This window comes from Neomonachus schauinslandi, chromosome X (genome assembly GCF_002201575.2).
Source record: "Neomonachus schauinslandi chromosome X, ASM220157v2, whole genome shotgun sequence".
In the NCBI taxonomy this organism is placed as follows: domain Eukaryota; kingdom Metazoa; phylum Chordata; class Mammalia; order Carnivora; family Phocidae; genus Neomonachus; species Neomonachus schauinslandi.
In genome coordinates, this window is record NC_058419.1 from 64766627 (window position 1) to 64792075 (window position 25449).

General features: G+C 37.7%; 1 protein-coding gene across 1 annotated transcript in view; it reads left to right on the forward strand.

Annotated features, from left to right (window-relative positions):
* Positions 1-25449, forward strand: part of LOC110572955 (fibronectin type III domain containing protein 3C1-like) — a 71421-nt gene that overhangs the window by 45512 nt on the left and 460 nt on the right. Inside the window, exons 22-25 of the mRNA XM_021681438.1 lie at positions 14204-14478; positions 14819-15031; positions 15453-15619; positions 24959-25080. Of these exons, the coding sequence (XP_021537113.1) occupies positions 14204-14478; positions 14819-15031; positions 15453-15619; positions 24959-25080 (777 nt within the window). The remainder of the gene's footprint in view (positions 1-14203; positions 14479-14818; positions 15032-15452; positions 15620-24958; positions 25081-25449) is intronic.

The window sequence follows — 25449 nt, forward strand, 5'->3', positions numbered from 1 at the left end:
GCTTCCTTGGCTCTAAGATTTGCAAGTTTCACTATTATATGCTGGGGTGTTGGTGTATTTTTATTGATCTTGGGAGGAATCCTCTCTGCTTCTTGGACATGAATGCCTGTTTCCTTCCCCAGATTAGGGAAGTTCTCAGCTATGATTTGCTCAAATATGCCTTCTAGTCCTCTCTCTCTCTCTCTCCGTCCCCTGAGGGATCCCAATAATTCTGACATTGGAATGTTTCAAGACGTCTTTGATCTCTCTAAGTCTGTTCTCATGGGCTTCTACCTGCCTATCCCTATCCTCCTCGGTTTCCTTCCTTTCTATCAGCTTATCTTCTAGATCACTGATTCATTGTTCTGCCTTGTTTACCCTGGCTGTTAAAGAGTATCCAGTTTAGACTGCATCTCATTCATAGCATTTTTAGTTCGGCCTGATTAGATCTCATTTCTGCCCTTAGAGATTCTATATTGTCGCTAATGCTTTTCTCAAGCCTAGCTATTGACTTCATGATTGCTACCCTGAAGTCTATCTCTGACATCTTTCTTATATCCATATCCATTAGATCTGTGGCAGAGGACATTGTCTCTGATTCTTTTCTTTGTTGGGAGTTCCTCCTTCTAGTCATTCTGTTGAGGGATGGTTGAGGGAATGGACAGCGTCCAAAATATCAACCATGACCCAAGCAAAAAAATCTATGAAAAAAATCCAAAGTGGGCGAAAGCTACCACAGATACGCCATCAAAGCCAAGATGATCCAAAACAATAAAAAAGAAAGAAAAAAAGAGGGGGGCGGGGAGAAAGATTATAATCTCTCAGGGTGGACACAGCAGGGTGATCTGCCTGTTCCTGCTTGATTTTTGGTCTGTGTGGTAGAAGACACTATATCCCAAAATTGCAAAGAAATCAGAACTTACACATATATCAAGATAAAATTGAATAGAGTGAAAACTGGGCTAGTATGGGGTATAAATCTATAAAGCATATATGTGAAAAAGAAAATAAAAGTTAAGAAGCAACTTTAAAACATAGGTTGGGAAATACAAATTATTTGAAATGGGAGCAGGGTTTAAAAAAAAAGAAACCAATAAAGAAATGTAAAATTTTAGCCTAAAGTATAAACAAGTTGTGAGGGAACAGCTGGAACTCCCTATTATTTTCCCCTGGCACTGGAGTTTTACAGTTCTGTGGGAAATAAGCTTAAGCTTATTCACCTGTTCTTCCAGTCTGTCTTCTGGGGGAGGGGCCTGCTTGCCTGGGTGGGGTTGCCCCACCCCTTGTCAGGGGGATGGGCTTAATGTGAGCTGGTTGGCTGCGTGGCTTTTGTTCCCTGGCATCTTTCCACTTCTCTTTAGAGGGTCAGAGCTAACATGGCCCTGCAGCCCAGAGCTGCAATGTTGGGGTCGACACCCCTCAACAGATCCTCCAGTTCAGTCCGTCTCCACTTCTGCCTGTACCAATCTCCACAGACTTGAGCATTTTCTGGAGGAGGGGCCTGTTGCGTTGATTCTCAAATGTCTTTGCCCCAGGCAGAATTGCACTGCCCTTGCCAGGGGCCAGGCTAAGTCATCTGCCCCAGTTTGCTCTCTGCGGCTTTTGTTCCCTGAAGGCTTTCCACACAGCTTTAGAGGATTAGAATGAAAATGGCAGCCTCCCAATCTCTGGCCCTGGAGCCGAAAGCTTGGGGCCCCACTCCTCTGTGAGCCCACAGAGAAAAGCAGTCAATCACTCCTGTTACTCCTAGTCTCCCTAGTCTCTAGCACTCCGTGCCCACCTGGCCTGTGACAGAGCATTGCTATCTCTGGCACACGGCCCTGTTAGAAGTCTCCAAACCCAGCAGATTCCTGCCATAGGCTCCTGCACCACTCCTCCCAGGGAAGGAAGGGGGCTGTCCCTGGTTCTGCCACTTGTTGGGCCCCTATTTGAAGAGCAGTGGCCTGACTGTGCCGCAGATCACAGTTTATGGCAACCCCGAGCTGATAGCCCACTCCTCGGCTCACTCTTCGTGGCCAACTTCCCTGCTTCAATACCTGGGAGCTCTGCCACACTCAGGCACCCCCGCTCCTCCTGTGACCCCAAGGATCCTGAGACCACACTCTCCCAGGGAGGGTTCCACCTCCCACTTAGCTGCCTGAGTGACATCCCTCATCGGAGCAGACTTCTGTTCTAATTTTGTGCTCCACTGCTCTATCACTTGCCAGTAGCCAGCTGAGGGAGGCTCCCTCCCCCCATGGTCTGTCTTCCCATATATCGCCTTGGATTCACTTCTCCACATCTCCTACCTTGCAGTAAATGGTCGCTTGTCTATTTGTAGAGTTGCAGCTATTCTTTTTTCAATCTCCAGTTGAGTTCACAGGTGTTCAGAATGGTTTGATAGCTATCTAGCTGAATTCCTGGGACCAGATGAAATTAAGGTCTCCTACTCCTCTGCCATCTTGGACTCCTCCCCCACAGTGAGAAGTTTAACCTACAGTTCCACCTACCAGCACTGAGACTGAATGAGGACATGGGAAGCAGGACTAGGCAACATTCAGGACCCTCCTTTACCTGCTGTCCACTGAGGAGCTCAGCCTGCATCTCTACTCAGCATCAAAAAGGCAAATCTAGGTGGTGGGAGGCTATGCTACTTGGCACCCTACTCCCCCACTCCCTTCTCCTGGTGTCATTAGGACACAACTGGGAACTGAGCTTCCACCTCCACCCTAAAGGAACACAGAGATATTAGTCAGTTCTCCATTTACCCCTTCATGGTATCATCAGGGACCAGTGAGGAGCTGAGCTTAGACCCACACTCAGAGACAGTCATATGGTGAAAATAGTTGCCCTATATAATAACCAAAATAAAAACCTTACTGAATGGGTTCAATAGTAGAGTGATGACAGAAGACAGAATCTGTGAACCTGAAGACAGATTAATAAAATCTGAATACAGATTGAGTAACAGAAAAGATTTTAAAAGAAAAAAATGAACAAAGTTTCAGGGACATATGGAACAATAACAAAAGAGCTAATATTCATATCACTAAACTCCCAGAAGGAGAGAAGATAAAGAGTGGAAATGAAAAATTGTCCAAAGAAACAATAAAAACTTCCCAATTTGGGGAAAAACGTAAACCAAACAATTTAAAGAACTGAGAAAACCTAAAATAGGACAGATCTGAAGAAATCCACACTACCAAAACATATCATAATTAACCTTTTGAAAATAAAAAACAAATAAAAAAAAATCCTGAAAGCACCCAGAGAGAAATGGTACATTACTTATAGGGGAAAATCAACTCAAAAGACAAATGTATCTTTTGAAACCATGGAGGCCAGAAATAAGTGGCACATTTTTCAAGTCCTGAAAGAAATTAACTGTCTACTTGAAATTATATTCAGTAAAATTGTTCTTCAGGAACAAAAAGAAAATAGACATTCTCAGATAAGGAAAACTAAGAATTTGTTGCCAGTAAAACTCCCAATAAAAATTGGATACAGAAAGCACTCTTTTAAAAAAAGGAAATGATAACAAAAGAAGGCTTAGAACTTCAGAAAAGAAGTGACATTGGGGTTCTGGTCCAAGATGGTGACATAACAGGCTCCTGAACTCATCTCCTTCCACAGACACACTGAAACCACAGTTAAACATGGAACAATTTCCTCTGAAAGAAATCCAGAAATTAGCTGAGGGACTTATAAACACCAGAAAAATGAGAGAAAAAAACACATCAAAATGGGTAAGAAAAGCTGAGATATACTCTCAATATAAACTCCACATACAGCACAGCAGCATACAATGGGGAGGAAACTCACAACTGCCAGTTTTTCTCTGAGGAGTGAGGAATTTGGGTCCAACACCTAGCACACCAAGTTTGAAAACCTCCACCTAATGGGCAGGCCCCTAAAATACCTAGCTCTGAAAGCAAATAGGGAATGCATCCATGAGACCCACAATACTGTACCAAACAAAGAAACAGTCTTAATGGGCTTGCTAGGACTCACACTGGCTATCCCCTCAGGTCTCAGTGCAGAGGTAGTAGAAACACCCATCTCCCAGCCTTTCCCTGAAAAAGGCCTATTTGAATATTTTTAAAGCTGTAACCTAAGAGTCAGCCTCCTAATTTAGCACACATCTAAGTGATAAATACAATCTCCATCTGCCACACTCCAGGTCACTAGTATCTCCTTGAAAGGAGCTTGTGCAGATGTATGGCACCCCAGCATTGTGGTTGCTGCCCAAAGGATGCAACAATTGATTTCCTGGCTCTGGTGGCCAGTGAAGCTTGCATTTACAGGTTTCAGAGTACTGTAGCAAACAAAGAAACAGTTCTTGACTGGCTGTAACCCCAGGGCTTAGTACAGGGGCACAAGTCGGAAACACCCATTTCCCAGTCTTTCCCTGAAAGAGTCTGTTTTGCATATCTTACAAGCTGCAGCTGAGGGTCCAGCTTCCAATAAGCTTGAATTGAGGTGCTGACTGGTATCCTCCCCTTTGGGACACTGACAGATACTGGCATACCTTAAACCACTGGAACCACTAAGAACAAAGAATCTAGCTTGCACAATCACTAAGGGCTAGGACCAGGCCAAATGATAATGTTCATCTTCTACACAAGGCTACTCCTTCAAGACTGTGAGAGAGGTAGATGTTTTATCTAATGCACAGAAAGGTAAAATAAGGAAACAGAGAATATTTTCCAAGCAAAAGACCAAGATAAACCTCCAGAAACAGCCTTTAATAAAATGGAGATAAGATATTTACCTGATAAGGAGTTCAAAATAGTGGTCATAAAGATACTCACCAAAGTCAGAAGAACAATGCATGAACAAAGTGAAAATTTCAACAAAGAGATAGAAAGTTAAAAAGTACCCAACAGAAATCACATAGGTAAAGAATATAACTGAACTGAGAAATTCAATAAAACGGTTGAACAACAGACAAGATCAAGTGTAAGAGAAAGGATCAGCAAACTTGAAGACAGGGCAGTGGAACTCATGCAATCACAGGAACAAAAAGAAAAAAATGAAAAGGAGGGGACTTATGGGCTGTTATAAAGGAAACCAATATACGCTTATAGGGATCCCAGAAGGAGGACAGAGAGAAAGGGGAAGAAAGCTTATTCAATGAAATGGTGGCTAAAATATTCCCTAAACTAGGGAAGGAAACAGCCATCTAGATCCAAAAAGTCCTGAAAGACCAACTAAGATAATCCAAAAAGACCCATTACACAGACACATAATTGTCAAAAGTTAAAGACAAGGAAAGAATCTTAAAAACAGCAAAAGAAGAACAACTTGCTACATGCAAGAGAACATAACAATATCAGCAGATTTTTCAGCAGAAACTTTGCAAGAAAGAAGACAGTGGCATGATATATTCAAAGAGCTGAAAGAAAAAACTGCGAACAAGGAATACTCTACCCAGGAAAGTTGTCCTTCAGAATTAAAGGAGAGATCAAGAATTTCCCAGACAAGCAAAACCTGAAGGAGTTCATCACCAACACACAACAACACAAAATTTTAAAAGGACTTTTAAAGCTGAATGAAAGGACACTAATTAGTAACAGGAAAACATGAAAGTATAAATCACAGTGGTAAAAGTAATTATATAGTTAAATTCTGAATACTATAATGTAACATTGGTGGGTAAGACACTTATAAATCTATTGTGAAGGTTAAAAGGTGAAAGTACTAAAAACGATTACAATAATTTAATGTATACCTAAGATAAAAACATGTAAATTGTGCCATTGAAGACATAAAATGGAGGTTAGAGTAAAAATACAGGCCTTTAGTACACATTCAAACTTAAGTTGCTATCAGCTTAAAATAGACTGTTATAAATGTTTTTTATAAATCTCAAGGTAATCACAAAGCAAGAACCTATAATACATACACAAGAGAGAAAGAGAGAGGAATCTAAAGATATCACTGTAGAAAATTATCAAATCACAAAGAGCAAGAGAATCTTATTTATTCTCTCCAGAGAACAATTAAAATTGCAGTAGTAAGTCCAAACATATCAATAATTGCTTCAAATGTAAATGGATTCAATTTTACAGTCAAAAGGCACAATTCTACAGTCAAAATGGCTGATAAAATAACAAGACCCAACTATATATAATGTCTAAAAGTGATTCACTTCAGCTCTAAGGACACACACAAAGTGAAGGAATAGGAAAAGATATTCCATGCAAAAGGAAACTAAAAGAAGGTAGGGATAGATCTACTTATATTTGACAAAACAGACTTTCAGCCAAAGACAGCAATAAGAGATAAAGTTACTATATAGTGGAAAATGGCCTAATCCAACAAGAGGATATATCATTTGTAAATATTGATGAACCCAACATAAGAGCACCTAAATATATAAGGCAAAAACTAACAGACCTGACGGGAGAAACAAACAACAATGCAATAATAGTAGGAAACTTCAATATTCCACTTTCAACAATGGATATATTGTCTGAACAGAAAGTGAAAAAGGAAACATGGGATTTAAACTGTATGTTAGACTAGATGGACTTAACAGATATTTACAGAACATTCCATCCAACAGCAGCATACACATTCTTCTCAAGTGCATATGCAATACTTTCCGGGATAGATCATATGTTATGTCACAAAAAAGCCTTAAAAAATTTAAGATGATTGAAATATCAAGCATCTTTTCCAACCACAATGGTATGAAACTAGACATTAATTATTAAGAAGAAAACTAGAAAATTCACAAATATGTGGAGACTAAAACAACATGCTACTGAATAGTCAATGGATCAAATAAGAAATCAAAAGAGAAATAAAAAAATATCTTGAGACAAATGAAAATGTAAATACAATATACCAAAACTTAATGGAATGCAGCAAAAGCAGTTCTAAGAGGGAACTTCATAGTGATAAATGGCTACAATAAGGAAAAAGAAAGTACTCAAACAAACTAAATTTACTTAAGGAAATTTAAGGAACTAGAAAAAGGAACTAGAAAATGAAAAACAACCTAAGCCTAGTAGAATGAAGGAAATAACACAGTGAGCTAACAATAAACTAGTTAAATGAAATAACAAAGATCAGAGTGGAAATAAATAGAGACTAAAAAAATAGAGATCCACAAAACTGAGACATGGGTGTTTTTCTTAAAGATAAACAAAATAGAAAAACCCCTATCTAGACTTACTAAGAAAATAAGAATTAGGATTCTTTTTAAAGATTTTATTTATTTTAGAGAAAGAGAGAATGCACGAGCTGGGGGAGGGGCAGAGGGAGAAAGAGGGGAAGCAGACTCCCCACTGAGCAAGGAGCCTGACACAGGGCTTGATCTCAGGACCCCAAAATCATGACCTGAGCTGAAACCAAGAGTCAGATGCCTAACTGACTGAGCCACCCACGCACCCCAAGAAATAAGGTTTCTAATAAACAAAATTAGAAATGAAAGAGGAGACTTTCCAACTGATGCCCCAGAAATACAAAACACCATAAGAGAGTGCTATGAACAATTATATGCCATGTTAAAAAAAGGCAGAAGAAATGAATATATGCCTAGAAACATACAACCTACAGACTGAATCATGAATAGAGAATACGAACAGATCAATAATGAGTAAGGAAACTGAATCACTAATAAAAAATTTACCAATAAAGAAAAGTCCAGGACCTATCAGCTTTACTGGTGAATTATACCAAACATTTACAGAATTAATAGAAATCCTCAAACACTTTCAAAAATAGAAGAGGAAAGGATACTTCAAAATTCATTTTATGAGACCAACATTACAATACTACACCAGACAAATACAGTACAAGAAAAGAAAATTACAGTTTCCCCAAGAAACATAGATGCAGGGGCACCTGGGTGGCTCAGTCATTAAGCGTCTGCCTTCAGCTCGGGTCATGATCCCAGACCTGGGATCGAGCCCCACATCAGGCTCCCTGCTTGGCAGGAAGCCTGCTTCTCCCTTTCCCACTCCTCCTGCTTGTGCTCCTGCTCTCGCTGTCTCTCTCTCTGTGTCAAATAAATAAATAAAATCTTTTTAAGAAAAAAGAAACATAGATGCAAAAATCCTCAACAAAATATAAGCAAACCAAATTCAACAATACATTAAAAGGATCACACACTATTATCAAGTGGAATTTTTTTTTTAAAGATTTTATTTATTTATTTGACAGAGAGAGACACAGCGAGAGAGGGAACACAAGCAGGGGGAGTGGGAGAGGGAGAAGCAGGTTCCCCGCAGAGCAGGGAGCCCGATGCGGGACTCGATCCCAGGACCCCGGGATCATGACCTGAGCCGAAGGCAGTTGCTCAACCGACTGAGCCACCCAGGCGCCCTATCAAGTGGAATTTATTTCAGGAATGCAAGGATGGTTCAACATATACAAGTCAATCAGTGTGATACACCACATTAATGAAATGAAGGATAAAAATCATATGATCAAAAAAATCATATGATCCTCTCAATAGATGTAGAAAAAGCATTTGACAAAATTAGACATCCATTCACAGTAAAACAAAACAAAACAAAAAAACTCTCAACAAACTGGTTAGAGAGTGATCATACCCCAACATAATAAAGGCCATATATGACATGCTCACAGCTAACACTATTCTCCCATCCAAGTACTAACCAGGCCCGACCCTAGCTAACACTATTCTCAACAGTAAAAAGCTAAAAGTTTTTCTACCAAGATCAGTTACGAGACAAGGATATCAACTCTTGCCACTTTCAGTCAACATAGTCCATGGAGTACTAGCCAGAGCAATTAGGGAAGAAAAAGAAAAGGCATCCAAATCATAAAGAAGTAAAACCATCCCTATTTTCAGGTGATACATTATATGTAGAACATTCTAAAGACTCCACCAAAAAAATCATAATTGAGGGTGCCTGGGTGGCTCAGTCAGTTAAGCATCTGCCTTTGGCTCAGGTCATGATCCCAGAGTCCTGGGATCAAGCCCTGCACTGGGCTACCTGCTCAGCAGAGAGCCTGCTTCTCCCTCTCCCTGCTGCCTGACACTCCCCTTCCTTGTGCTGTGTGTGTGTGTGTGTGTGTGAAATAAATAAAATCTTTAAAAAAAAAAGAAATCATAATTGAATTCCATAAAGTTACAGCATACAAAACCAATATACAAAAGTAAGCTGTGTGGGGCACCTGGGTGGCTCAGTTGGTTGAGCGTCTGACTCAGGTTTGGCTCAGGTCATGATCTCAGGGTCATGGGATTGAGCCCCGTGTTGGGCTCCGTGTTCACTGGGGAGTCTGCTTGGGATTTTTTCTCTCCCTCTCTCTCTGCCCCATCCCCCTCAAATAAATAAATAAATCTTAAAAAAAAAAAAGTTGTGTTTCTATACACTAATAACAATCTGAAAGAGAAACTAAGTAGATAATCCCATTTATGACTGCATCAAAAAGAATAAAATACTAAGGAATAAATTTAACCAAGGTGAAGGATCTATTTACTGAAACTGTAAGACATTGTTGAAAGAAACTGAGGAAGACACAAATAAATGGAAAGATATTCTGTGCCCATGGATTGGAAGAATTAACATTGTTAAAATATCTATAACTACCACAGAATCTACAGATTCAACAAACCCCTATAAGAATTCTAGTAATATTTATCACATTAATAAAACAAACAATTCTAAAATTTCTATGGAACCACAGAAGACTCCAAATAGCCAAAAAAAATCCTGACAAAGAGAAAAGGAGAGGCATAACATGTCCTCCTTTCAAACTGTATTACAATGCTATAGTAATCTAAACACTATGGTACTAGCACAGAAACCAATACATAAATCAATGGAACAGAATAGAGATCCCAGAAATAAACAGGACATATGGTCAATTAATTTATATCATAGGAGACAAGAATATACAAGAGGAAATGGATTATCTCTTCTAAATAGTAAACTGGACAGCCATGTGCAAAAGAATGAAACTGAACCACTATCTTACACCATACACAAAAATCAATAAAAAATGACTTAATGACTTCAACATAAGAACTGAAATCATAAAAATCCTAGGAGAAAACATAGGGGGTAAGCCTCTTGACATAGTTGTAGCAATGATATTTTGGATTTGACACCAACAGCAAAGGCACCAAAAGTAAAAATAAATAAGTGGGACTACATCAAACTAAAATCCTTCAGCACAGCAAATTAAACATTAAAAAAGTTAAAAGGTCCCTACCTGAGCACCTGGGTGGCTCAGTTGGTTAGGCGTCTGACTCTTCGTTTTGGCTCAAGTCATGATCTTGTGGCTGTGGGATTGAGCCCTGTGTTGGGCTGTGACAGTACAGAATCTGCTTCAGATTCTCTCCCCCTCTACCTCTCATTCACTTTCTCTCAAATAAATAAAAACAATCTTTTTTAAAAAGTTATAAAGAAACCTATGGACTGAGAGAAAATATTTGGAAATCATGTATCTGATACAAAGGTTAAAATATATGAGGAACTCATATAATTCAATAGCAAAATAGTACTCATTCAATTTAAAAATGAGCAGAGGAGTGCCTGGGTGGCTCAGTCATTAAGCGTTTGCCTAGGGCTCAGGTCATGATCCCAGGGTCCTGGGATCGAGCCCCATATCGGGCTCCCTGCCCTGTGGGAAGCCTGCTTCTCCCTCTCCCACTTCCCCTGCTTGTGTTCCCTCTCTCGCTGAGTCTCTATCAAATAAATAAATAAAATCTTTAAAATACATATACATATATCCTCTCTTAAATAAATAAATAAATAAATAAATAAATAAATAAATAAATAAATAAATAGCAGAGCAACTGAATAGACATATTTCCAAAGAAAACATACAAATGTTCAACAGGTACATAAAAAGATGATCAACATGACTAAACATCAGAGAAATACAAACCAAAACTACATGAGATATTATCCCATACCCATCAGAGTAGCTATCATCACACTTTTTTGTATTTTAATTCCAATATAGCTAAAATACAGTGTTACATTAGTTTCAGCTGTACAATATAGTGATTCAATAATTCCATACATCGCCCAGTGCTCACAACAAGTGCACTGTTTAATCCCAATCACCTATTTACCTCATCCCCTAACCCCTCCAAAAGTTTGCTTTCTATATTTAGAGTTTGTTTCTTGGTTTCTCTTTTTCCTTTCCTAATTTCTTTTGTTTTTTAAATTCTACATATGAGTGAAATCATATGGTATTTGTCTTTCTCTGACTTATTTCACGTAACATTATACTCTCTAGCTCCATCCATGTCATTACAAATAGCAAGATTTCATTCTTTTTTATGGCTGAATAATATTCTGTCATACATATATACCACACCTTTACCCATTCATCTATTGATGTGTACTTGGGCTGATTCCATAATTTGGCTATTATAAATTATGCTGCAATACACAAAGAGGTACATGTATCCCTTTGAATTAGTGTTTTTGTATTTGGGGGGTAAATAGTGTGAATACTGGACTGTAGGGGAGTCCTATTTTTAACATTATGAGGAACCTCCATACCACTTTCCACAGTGGCTGCACCAGTTTGCATTCCCACCAATAGAGCAAGAGGGGTGCTTTTTCTCCACATCCTAGCCAATGTTTGCTGTTTATTGTGGGGTTTTTTTAGCCATTCTGAAAGGTATGAGGTGACATCTCATTATAGTTTTGATTTGCATTTCCCTGATGATTAGTGATGTTGAGCATCTTTTTGTGTGTCTGTAATCCATGTGTATGTCTTTTTTGGAGTAATCAACATAAACTTCACACCTTATGTAAAAATTAACTCAAAATGGACCATAGAAAACTGAAAATTAAAATATAAAACTATAAAGCTTTTGGAAAAAAATCACAGAAGATCTTCAGGATCTAATGTAGGCAATGAGTTCTTAAACTTCATACCAAAAGCACAATCCATAAAATGAAAAATTGATAAATTTGACCTCCTCAAACTTTTTAAAAATATTTTATTTATTTATTTGAGAGAGGGAGTGAGAGAGCACAAGCAGGGGGAGCGGCAGAGGGAGAGGGAGAAGCAGGTTCCCTGATGAGCAGGGAGCCCGATGTGGGGCTCAATCCTAAGACCCTGGGATCATGACCTGAGCTGAAGGCAGATGCTTAACCAACTGAGCCACCCAGGTGCCCCTGACCTCCTCAAACTTAAGAAGTTTTACTCTGCATAAGACCCTGTGAGGAGAACAAAAAAGACAAGCATAGACTGGAAGAAAATCTTTACAAAACACGTATCTGACAATGGACTAATACCTAGAATATATAAAGAACTCTGGAAAGTCAACAGTTAAAAATCCAAACAACCCAATTACAAAACAGGCAAAAGACATGAAGAGACCATTCACCGAAGAAGATATACAGATAAACACATGAAAAGACCTACAACATTATTAGTCATTAGGGAAATGCACAATGAGATATCAACACACCTAATCAAAATGGCTAATAAGAAACAGTAATAACACTAAATGCTGGCAAAGATGTAAAGAAACTGGACTAATCATACATTTCTGGTGTGAATTACATCCACTCTGTAAAATAGTATGGGAGTTTCTTACAAAACTAAACATGCACTTACTAATATGCCCAGCACTTTTGGGCACTTATCCCAGAGAAATGAAAATGTATGTCCACAATAAAACCTGTACATGGATATACATAACTCCTTATTTGTAAAAGCCAAAAACTAGAAATGACTGATTATCACATTATCACATTAATAGTTTTAATATATAAATATTTTTATTTATAAATAAACAGTTTTAAAAATTAGCACATTCATACATGGTATACTATTTAGGAATAACTTCAACATATAAATAGTTTTAAAAATTAGTACATTCAACATATAAATAGCTTTAAAAATTAGCACATTCAGGGCGCCTGGGTGGCTCAGTTGGTTAAGCGACTGCCTTCGGCTCAGGTCATGATCCTGGAGTCCCGGGATCAAGTCCCGCATCGGGCTCCCTGCTCGCCAGGGAGTCTGCTTCTCCCTCTGACCGTCCTCCCTCTCATGCTCTCTGTCTCTCATTCTCTCTCTCTCAAATAAATAAATAAAATCTTTAAAAAAAATTAGCACATTCATATAAATAGTTTTAAAAATTAGCACATTCATATATGGTATACTATTTGGGAATAAAAAGAATCAAACTATTGATTCACACAACTTCAATGGATCTCAGGGGAATTATGCTGACTGAAAAAAAAGCCTATCTAAAAAATTTACATACTGCATTATTCTATTTATATAACATTCTTGAAATAGCAAAAATACAGGTTAAAGAATAAAATACTAGTTGTCAAGGATTAGAAAAAGAGGGAAGGAAGTTGCTGTGAGTATAAAAGTATAGTACAAGGGATACTTGCAATGGAATATCCTAACTGTTGGTTGTCACATTAAGCTACACATCTGATAAAACTACGTATAACACTATACAAATGAGTGCATGTAAAACTGGTGAAATCTGAATAATGTCAATGGATTTTATCAATGTCAATTTCCTGATTGTATATTGGACTATAGTTATGCAAAATGTTCCTTTTGGGGTAAAGTGTGTAAATTGTACATTTAAGTCCACAATGATCTCAAAATAAAAAAATTTTACAAAATCAATAAAACAGTGAATTGATGTGAACTTCAGGCTACCACCAACAGAGATAGTAACTAGAAAATAAAGGAAAGAAAGAAACTTTAGTAGGCTAAGTGATGAGTTCAGTTCGGGTATATTTTTCCTGAAATGTCCATATTGTATTCTTCACTTACCTTCACATATTTAGACTTTTTACCTTCTTAAATATGCAACCTAAAGATTTTAGTGTCTATGTGAGCATCTTCAAGTCATTTTGTTTCATACTGCAATATATAAATGTATCAAATCAGAGGCACCTGGATGGCTCAGTCAGTTAAGCCTCCTACTCCTGATTTCTGCTCAGGTCATGATCTCAGAGTTGTGAGATCAAGCTCCACATTGGGCTCTGTTCTGGGCATGGAGCCTGCTTAAGATTCTCTCTCTCCCTCTCCCTCTGCCCCTGCCTACCACTTGCATGCTCTCTCTCTAAAAAAAACCCAAAAAGTATCAAATCAATATGTTATACACTTTAAACTTACACAATGTTATAGAGCAATTCTACCGCAATTTAAAAAAAAAAACATTTTCTTAGAATTTGAGGTTAAAATTTTTGTCTTGTTTTTATACAACAAAATGGTTTATGCACAAAACAAAATAATGAAGCTCTAACGGAATATACTTTTTCAGGCTGCAAATGTAGTTGGAGTTGGACTGTTTGGAGAAACTGGCATAGTAACCACACCAGCAACTGTACCAGCAGTAGTACCAATGCTCCATGAAGTTGAAAACAAAGTTCCTGCCAAATTGGCATCATCTTGCATTGCTATTCAATGGGAGGAACCTGATTGTCATGGCTCTCCAATCACTGGATATAACATTGAATATGGAGACAGAAAAATTCTGACTGTTGAAAGAGTAACAGAGTGTCTTCTAAAAAACCTACAGCCTGATACCACATACAAGTAAGCTGCTTGTATCTTACTTTGGGTAGATGAAGTTTTTCTGAGAATTTTGAACAAATCTACATTTCTTTGTTTTATATAATCTACACATTTTTTGAAAGAGAATTTTATTATTTTAGAAGCATTTGGCATTACTAAAAGCCAGTTTCTCCTCATCAAAAATTGTCAATACTGATAATGCAAATTCAAGATTTTGGCCTCAAAAATTTGTCTATAATAATCAGTATAATATGATGGTCAATATCTTTTCATAGGGTGACTAGGGGCATAGTTTAAATGTAGAAATTTATTTTCCTTTCTAAATCCAAATTAATAGTTTAATTTTTTTTCTTACCACTAGAATCAGAATTCAAGCTATCAATCATTATGGACTAAGCCCTTTTAGCCAATCAATAAGAACCAAAACCAAGCCACTACCACTTGATCCTCCTCATCTTGATTGTGTGGTCTATGGACACCAGAGCCTCAAACTGAAATGGGGTAGCTCTTCAAGCAAAGGATTACTTTCCAACCTTATAAGCTACAATTTGTTAATAGGAGATCAATCTGGGAGGTAAGCTATATGTACTATTTAACATGTATTCTAATAAAAATGTTTTAAAATTTCCTATCTTAAACATATAATCCAAAGCAGTTTCAATGAACTGATAGATGTGAAAGCAGTACATTATCATGTTAGTTTCTTAAATTCCTACTGATAATTTAGCTATTTTTGTTCTTCCAAAACACTTCTTCCTTTATATAACACACATTAATAACAAGGAATAGAAGTTACAAAAGGAATATGAAAGCCAGCACCTTGCCATTATGATATATACAATCTGATTTTTTTTTCCTTTTGTGTTGTACCCACCAGGCTTCAAGTTGATTTATTTAGGCTTTACTGAGGACCCAGTTTCAAGTCTAGAGTTACTTGTACCTAAGTGAACTTTGATTAATAATATTGCTTCTCCCATCTTGATTCCCAATCCCAGATTTTCTATCATTTACCATGGACCATGTCAGACTCACAAAGTGCACAGACTCAGTGAATATACGCAATACAAATTTAAAATCCAAGCATGTAATGAAGCTGGTGAGGGAGCACTGTCTGGTATCTATACTTTCACTACAACCAAAACTCCACCAGCCACACTTAAAGGTAAGTATTATAAGCCAGACAATAAAGGTTGCATTAATATGAGCTCCAATAGCTCATATATAAAATTCTGCAGTACGGTCTATTTTAAATGTTGAACAATAGCATAAGACTCTAGTACTTAATTATGGATTCAAGGTGCAATTTAGAATTTAATAAGACTCCAAAAATTATAATGTTTTACTTTTTAAAAAGTTTTTATTTAAATTCATTAGTTAATGCACAGTATACTATTAGTTTCAGGTGTACAATATAGTGATTCAACACTTCCATACAACCCCAGTACTCATCACAAGTACACTCCTTAATCCCCATGACCTATTTAATCCATCACCCCACCCACCTCCCTTCTGGTAACCACCAGTTTGTACTCTATAGTTAAGAGCCTTTTCTTCATTTAATTCTCATTCTTTTTTTCCTTTGCTCATTTATTTTGTTTCTTAAATTCCACATATGAGTGAAATATGGTATTTGCCTTTCTCTGACTAACTTATTTGGCTTGGCATAATACTCTCTAGCTCCATCCACATCTTTGCAAATGGCAAGATTTCATTCTTGTTGTGGTTGAATAATATTCCACTGTAAATATATACCACTTCTTTATCCATTCATCAAATGATGGACATTTGGGTTGTTTCCATAATTAGGCTATTGTAGATAATGCTGCGATACACATCAAGGTGTATGTATCCCTTTGAATTAGTATTTTTGTATTCCTTGGGTAAATACCTAGTACTGCAAATGCTGGATCATAATGCAGTTTTTTTTTTCACTTTATTTAAATTTTGTTAGTTAACATACAGTACAATATTGGTTTCTGGAGTAGAGTTCAGTGATTCATTACTTACATACAACACCCAGTGCTCATCACAAGTGCCCTCTTTAATACCCATCACCCATCTAGCCCATCCTCCACTCACCTCCCTCCATCGACCCTGAGTTTGTTCTCTATCATTGAGAGTCACTTATGGCTTATTTCCCTCTCTCCTTTTTTTTCTTTTCCCCCTTCCCATATGTTCATGTTTTCTGTCTTAAATTCTACATATGAGTGAGATCACATGGTATTTGTCTTTCTCTGACTGACTTATTTTACTAAGCATAATACACTTTAGCTCCATCCACATTGCAAATGGCAAGATTTCATTCTTTTTGATGGCAGAATAATATTCCATTGTATAATATACCACTTCTTATTTATCTATCAGTCAATGGACATTTGGGCTCTCTCCACAGTTTGGCTATTGTTGATAATGCTGCTATAAACAGTGGGTTGCACATATCCCTTCAAATCTGTATTTTGTATCCTTTGGTTAAATACCTACTAGTACAATTGCTGGATTGTGGGGCGCCTGGGTGGCTCAGTCGTTAAGCATCTGCCTTCGGCTCAGGTCATGATCCCAGGGTCCTGGGATCGAGCCCCGCATCGGGCTCCTTGCTCTGCGGGAAGCCTGCTTCTCCCTCTCCCACTCCCCCTGCTTGTGTTCCCTCTCTCGCTGTGTCTCTCTCTGTCAAATAAATAAATAAAATCTTTAAAAAAAATTGCTGGATTGTAGGGTAGTTCTATTTTTTAACTTTTTGAGGAACCCCCAAACTGTTCTCCAGAGTGGTTGCACCAGTTTCCATTCCCACCAAGTGCAAGAGGGTTCCCCTTTCTCCACATGCTCACCAACACTTATTGTTTCTTGTGTTAATTTTAGACAATCTGACCAGTTGTCTCTTGTGTTGTTGATTTTAGCCATTCTGTCAGACGTGGTGTGATATCTCATTGTAGTTTTGATTTGAATTTCCCTGATAATCAGTAATGTTGAGCAACTTTTCATATGCCTGTTGGCCATCTGTATGTCTTCTTTGGAAAAATGTCTACTAATTTCTGCTCATTTTTAATTAGATTATTCATTTTTTTATATGTTGAGCTTCATAAGGTATTTATATATTTTGGATATAACCCTTTATCGAATATGTCATTTGCAGATATCGTCTCCCACTCAGTAAGCTGCCTTTTAGTTTTGTTGTTTCCTTTACTGTGCAGAAGCTTTTTATTTTGATGAAGTCTGAATAGCTTATTTTTAATTTTGTTTCACTTGCCTCAGAAGACATCTAGAAAGAAGTTGCCACAGCTGATGTCAAAGAGATTACTGCCTGTTTTTTCCTCTAGGAGTTTTATGATTTCCTCTCTCACATTTAGGTCTTTAAATCATTTTGAATTCATTTTTGTGTATGGTATAAGAATATGGTCCAGTTTCACTCTTTTGGATGTTGCTGTCCAATTGTCCCAACACCATTTGTTGAAGAGACTTTTTCCCACTGGATATTCTTTCCTGCTTTGTGAAAGATTAACTGACCAAATTTCATTTGGTCATTGACCAATTTTCATTTCTGGGTATTCTACTCTGTTCCATTTACCTGTGTGTTTATCTTTGTGCTAGTACCAAACTGTTTTGATCACTACAGCTTTGTAGTATAATTTTAAATCTGGGATTGTGATACCTCCAGCATTGCTTTTCTTCTTCAAAATTGCTTTGGCATTCAGGGTCTTTCATGGTTCCATACAAATTGGAGGATTGTTCATTCTAGCTCTGTGAAAAAATGCAGTGGTATTTTGATAGGGATTGCATTAAATGTGTAGATTGCTTTGGGTAATATAGACATTTTAACAGTATTTTTTCTTCCAATCCATGAGCATGGAATGTCTTTCCATTTCTTTGTGTCCTCTTCAGTTTCTTTCATTAATGTTTTACAGTTCTCAGAATACAGGTCTTTCATCTCTTTGGTTAGGTTTATTCCTAGGTATCTGATGGTTTTTAGTGCAATTATAAATGGAACGGATACCTTAATTTCTCTTCTGCTGCTTCATTATTGGTGTATAGAAATGCAACAGATTTCTGTACATTGACTTTGTATCCTGTAACTTTTCTGAATTTGTATATCAATTCTAGCAATTTTTTGGTGGATTCTTCTGGATTTCATGTATAAAAGTATCATGTTATCTGCAAAGAGTAAGAGTTTTACTTTTTCCTTGCTGCTTTGGATGGCTTTTATTTCTTTTTGTTTTCCACTGCTGAGGCTGGGACTTGCAGTACTGTGTTAAATAACAGTGGTGAGAGTGGACATTCCTGTCTTCTTCCTGACCATAGCAGAAAAGCTCTCAATTTTTCCCCATTGAGGAGAATATTAGCTCTGGGTTTTTCATATATAACCTTTATTATGTTGAGGGGTGTTCCCTCTAAATCTACTTTATTCAGGGCATTTATCACAAATAGATGTATTTTGTCAAATGCTTTTTATACATCCATTGAAATAATCATATGGTTCTTATCCTTTCTTTGATTAATGTGGTGTATCACAATGATTGATTTGGGAATATTGAGCCACACTTGCAACACAGGAATAAACCCCACTTGATTGTACTAAATGATTTTTTTAATGTGTACTTGGACTTAGTTTCCTAGTATTTTTTGAGAATTTTTGCATCCATGTTCATGAGGGATATTGACCTGTAGTTCTCTTTTTTTTTTTTTTTTTTAGATTTTATTTATTTATTTGACAGAGAGAGACACAGCGAGAGAGGGAACACAAGCAGGGGGAGTGGGAGAGGGAGGAGCAGACTCCCCACTGAGCAGGGAGCCCGATGGGGGACTTGATCCCAGGACCCTGGGATCATGACCTGAGCCAAAGGCAGACGCTTAACGACTGAGCCACCCAGGCGCCCCAGTAGTTCTCTTTTTTAGTGGAGTCTTTCTCTGGTTTTAGTATCAGGGTACTGCTGGTTTCAAAGAATGAGTTTGGAAGCTTTCCTTCCTTTTCTGTTTTTTTTTAGAATAGTTTAGGAAGAAGGGGTATTAACTCTTCCCTAAATGTTTGATAGAATTCATCTGTGAAGCCATCTGGCCTGGACGTTTGTTTGTTGGGAGTTTTTTGATTATTGATTCAATTTTATTGGTTATTGGCCTGCTCAAGTTCTCTATTTCTTCCTGTTTTGGTTTTGGTAGTTTGTGTTTCTAGTAATTTATCCATTTCATCCAGGTTGTCCAATGTGCTGGAATATAGTTTTTCATAATATTGTCTTACAGTTGTTTGTATTTCTGTAGTGTTGGGTTATTTCTCATTTGTGATTTTAGGTATTTGGGTCTTTCTCTTTTCTTTTTGATAAGCCTGACTAGGGGTTTATCAATTTTATTAATTTTTTTCCAAAAAAACAGCTCCTGGTTTCACTGATCTGTTCTACTGTTTTTTAGATTCTATATCATTTATTTCTGTTCTAATCTTTATTATTTCCTTCCTTCTGGCTTTAGGCTTTGTGTGTTGTTCTTTTTCTGGTTCCTTTAGCTGTAAGGTTAGGTTGTTTATTTGCTTCTTGAAGTAGGCCTTATTGCTATATACTTCCCTCTCATCACCACTTTTGCTTCATTCCAAAGGTTTTGGACCACTGTGTTTTCATTTTCATTTATTTCCATGTATTATTTCTTCTTTGATTTCCTGTTTGGCCCTTTGTTTAACTTCTATGTATCTGTGATCTTTCCAATTTTTTTTCTTTTTTTTTTTAATTTTATTATGTTATGTTAGTCACCATACAATACATCATTAGTTTTTGATGTGGTGATCCACATTCCATTGTTTTCGTATAACACCCAGTGCTCCATGCAGTACGTGCCCTCCTTAATACCCATCACCGGGCTAACCAATACCCCCTCCCCCCTCCCCTCTAAAATTCTCAGTTTGTTTACCAGAGTCCATAGTCTCTCATGGTTCATCACTCCCTCCGAAATCCACCCCCTTCATTTTTCCCTTCCTTCTCCTAATGTCCTCCATGCTATTCCTTATGTTCCACAAATAAGTGAAACCATATGATAATTGACTTTCTCTGCTTGACTTATTTCACTTAGCATAATCTCCTCCAGTCCCATCCATGTTGATGTAAAAGTTAGGTATTCATCCTTTCTGATGGCTGAGTAATATTCCATTGTATATATGGACCACATCTTCTTTATCCATTCATCTGTTGAAGGGCATCTCGGCTCTTTCCAAATTTTTTTCTTGTGGTTGACTTAAAGTTTCTTAGCATTGTGGTCAGAAAGAAATGCGTAGTATGATCTCAATCTTTTTGTGCTTCTTGAGGCCTGATTTGTGACCTAGTATCTAATCTATTTGGCTAATGTCCCATATGCACTTGAAAAGAATGGGTGTTCTGATGCTTTAGGGTGGAATGTTCTGACTATATCAGTTAAGACCATCTGGTCCAGCGTGTCATTCACAGCCATTGTTTCCTTATTGATTTTCTGCTTAGACAATCTGCCCATTGATGTACATGGAGTGTTAAAGTCCCCTACTATGATTGTATTATTATCAATTAGTTCCTTTATGTTTGTTATTGGTTTGTGTATTTGGGTGATCCCATGTTGGGTCATATTTTCAATTGTTAGATCTTCTGTTGGATTGTCCTCTTTATTATGATATACTGCCCTTCTTTATCACTTCTTACAGTCTTTGTTTTAATGTCTACTTTGTCCAATAAAATTATTGCAACTCTGGCTTTCCTTTGACATACATTTGCATGATATATGTTTCTCCATCCCCTCGCTTTCAAACTGCAGGTGTGCTTATGCCTAAAATGAGTCTCTTGGGATGCCTGAGTGACTCAGTCAGTTAAGCATCTGCCTTCGATTCAGGTCATGATCCCGGGGTCCTGGAATCAAGCCCCGTGTTGTGTTCCCTGTTCAGCGGGGAGCCTGCTTCTCCCTCTCCCTCTGCCCCTCCCCCCTGCTCATGCTCTCTCTCTCTCTGATAAATAAGTAAAATCTTTTTAATTTTTCTAAAAAATAAAATGAGTCTCTTATAGGCAGCATATCAATGGGTCTTGTGTTTTTTATCCATTCTGACACCCTATGTCTTTTGATTGGAGCATTTAATCCATTCACATTCAAAGCAATTATTGATACATATGTATTCATTGCCATTTTATTACTTGTTTTGTTGTTGTTTCTGGAGATTTTCTTTGATCCTTTCCTATCTTGGTCACTTTTGGTCTTTCCTTTCCATTCAATGAGTGGAAAATATTTAATATTTCTTGCAGGGCTGTTTAGTGGTCATGAACTCCTTTGTTTATCTGGGAAACTCTTTATCTCTCCTTCTATTCTGAATGACAGCCTTGCTGGGTAGAGTACCCTTACTTGGGTAGGGTATTCTTGCCTGCAGATTTTTCCCATTCAGTACTTTGAATATACCATACCACTCCATCCTCACTTGCCAAGTTTCTGTTGAGAAACCTCCAGCTAGCCTTATGGGTCTTCCCTTATAAGTTAAGGACTTCTTTTGTCTTCCTGCTTTTAATTTTTTTATCACTATATTTTTGCAAATTTCAATACAGTGTCTCTTGGTGTTGGCCTGCTTTTTTTTTTTTTTTTTTTTTTTGATGGGAGTTCTCTGTGCTCCTGGATCTGGATGTCTGTTTCTTTCCCCAGTTTAGGGATGTTTTCAGCTATTATTTATTTCCTCAAATAAATTTTCTGCCCCCTTTTCTCTCTCTTCTTCTGGGACTCCTATCATTACATATGTTACTACATTTGATGGAGTCAGTGAGTTCCCTAAGTCTATTTTCTTGCTCCATAATTCTCTCTTTTGTTCAGTTTCATTATTTTCCATTACTTTGTCTTCTAGGTCATTAATTCATTCCTGTGCTTCTTGTAGCCTGCTGTTTATTGCACTAAGCCTCTTTCCAAGCTCATTTATTGCATTCTTCCTCTCTGATTTATTCTTTTTAAACTCTTTTATCTCTGTGGTTAAGGGCCTCCCTGATGTCTTCTACTGTTTTCCCAAGTCCAGTAAGTATCTTGTTGCTTTTTAAAATTTTTTGTTTCTTTAAATTCTCTATCAGGCATGTTACTTATATCTGTTTCCCTTAGGTCTCTTGCCGTGGCCTTATCTTGTTCTTTCACTTGGGATAAATTCCTCCATCGTGGCATTTTGTCTAAGTCTCTTCCTTCTTCTCTGTGTTAGAAAAGCCACTTATGTTTCCTGCTTCTGAAAGTAATGGCTTTATGAGGAAGAGGTCACATGGTGTCCAGGACCTGGCAATTCAGGAAGCATCTCTGGTGTGTGCTGTGTGTGCTCTACTGTTGTGTTTTGTCTGCTCTATCCTTCAGGCCAGTCACCTGCAGAGGCTCTCCTTGCCTTGTCTGGGCAGTGTTTGGGCTCTGGCTTGAATGTGGTGTTAACTAGGTGTGCTCTGATATTCTTGTGAAATGAGACCTGATACTAACTTCCACTAGAACTGAGGCCCTGCAGAACTCTCAGGTTGGGAGACATGGTGTGGGCAGAGGTTTGTGCTGGTCTTCTAGGGGAGGGGGCTGCTGCACTGGGACTGAAACAAGCTTGACTGAGAAGAGCAGAACTGCCAGAGCATAGGGGCATGGGACTTGGTGCAAGCAAGTTAGGCAGCCAGTATAGGTGGCTCTTTGTTTATGCTTAGGCCAGGGAGGGAAATGGTACCAGCCAGCTGCTTTGTTCACTGAGAGGTATCTCCATAAACACTGCCCCTCTAAGAAGCACTCCAAGAAGAGTGAATAATCTCCCCTCCATGAGTCCCAGGCATTCTTCAGATCCCTGTTTCCTCACTGTATACCCCTGGGTTGTTTGCCTGCATTCTCTCCAAGAGCAGAGCTCTATCCCAGCCAAGGCCACCAACCTTTAAAACTCCAGGCTTTAAGACTCACTGGTTGCAAGAACTCGAAATTCAGCCCCTCTTGTTTTCCAACCCAGTGGTTATGGGGAAACAGTCTCCTTGTGCATTGCCCTGTGTGCCCCTCTCTCTCTCACCCTTCTCCACAACCAGGCAACCTCCTCTCCATGGCAGCCGGGATCCATTTCTCCCCTAAATCATGTCTCCACACTTCCTACCTTCTTCAATGTGGCCTCTTCTCTCCCTTTAGTTGTGGAGTTTGTTCCGTCAGTCTTCAGGTCGATTTCTGGGGCATTTAGGGTAATTTGATAGTTATCCAGTAGTGTTAGTGGGACATGACAGGCCTAGGGTCCTACTACTCTGCCCCCCAAAATCATATTTAAAAAATATCTTTGAAATCAACTAATTCAGCCAATCACTCTACCACCACAGCCACTTTTTAACAGAAAGAAGTGAATTCCCTGAATGGTAAGTAACGTAACTAAAGAACACTGTGAGCCAGCAGCAGAGCCAAAATAGGAATGGTAGGCTCCTGATCCCCATGATAGTTCTCCTTCCACTTTGTCATGATATCCATTCCTTGCTCATCTCACATGTTCTCAAATGGATTAAAACACACACACAAAAAAACATCAGCTGATAGGTATAATTATACTGATTAAAGCTAAAAAATATACTTAGTATATGGTACATATTTGTACATATTTAGTACAAATTTGTAACTTCATATTTGGTAATTAGTACATAGTTGGTAATTTCTGAAACTGATTTTAATCTCCCTATTTGAACAGTGAAATAGACTGCTTTCTATAATACATAACAAGGTCAGCTTACAGTCATGAAAGCTCAAGCTTTGAGCATTTTTTCCTTCTCATCTGTGAAATGCAGTTGTTCCAATCTTTCCACACAAGTCCAATCACTATTATGAAGTAGTCTGTTTTCAGTGAAAAGCTAACTGGAACATACTGGAATTAAATATGACTTAGACCACAATAATTCCTTGTTCTCTTCTTATATATTTAAGACCCATTTTCCTGAAATGTAGAGAGACTAATAACATAAATAAAGACCCTGCCCTCCTTTCCTCGCACAGTTGCTGTGATCCTAAAATAAAATTATTAACATATGTGGGGCGCTTGGGTGGTACAGTCAGTTGAGCATCGGACTCTTGGTTTCAGCTCAGGTCATGATCTCAGAGTCGTGGGATTGAGCCCCACATCAGGCTCCATGCCTAGCCCAGAGTCTGCTTAGGATTCTCTCCCTTCTCCCTCTGCCCCTCCTCCCTGCTCTAATAAATAAATAAAATCCTTTTAAAAATTGTTAATGTATGTGAAATGCTTCCAAATGTATGATGCACCATATAAATACAATGCAAAAGATTATACCAGTAGGGATTAAACAATAGTAATAAAACTCATAATAAGGTCTTACTAACAAACAAACACACATTATTGACAGTTTTAAGTTCTTAAAGTTTTTATTGCAATCATTCAGATGCCTGATGGTATTGCAAAGGGCTTTATAATAAGAACAATAACTATATATTTCTTAGATTAAGTGTACATGGACTGCCTTTTAATCATCATGGAAAACTGTATCAGAATTCAACATATTCAAGATCATCTAGGAAAAATGAAACCCTCTAAACTGAAATTCTCTTTTTCTAGCACCTAAATTACAGCATGTGAACAGCAATATTTGTGAGATCAAATGGGAGTCTTTGGGGCCAATAAAAGGAGATCCCATTGTTTACAGTCTTCAACTCATCAGTCAAAAAGGAACTGACCTGGTAAATTCTTGCAAATTATCTTTAAAATTTTATAATTTTATATTCTACTGGTAATTAAGGTCTTGTTGAGGAGTGAGATACCCTTTTAGAATGTTTAAAGTGATGAAATCTTATCCAAAAGTCCTACCTTCTCCCTAATGCTTTATGTACATATTATTTTGGAACAATTTGATTATTCATTCAATTAACATATTACTATTGAATGATTTGATATTTCTAGGTTTCACTGATCACATGCACAACTCACTCCAAACCAAATGCAATTAAAGTTTAACAATTATAAGTCTTTGTTATTTCTTACACTGGACAAAATTACCTAACAGTACTGGGTCCTCATGATATTAGAGACTGTAAGCATAAACTTTTAGT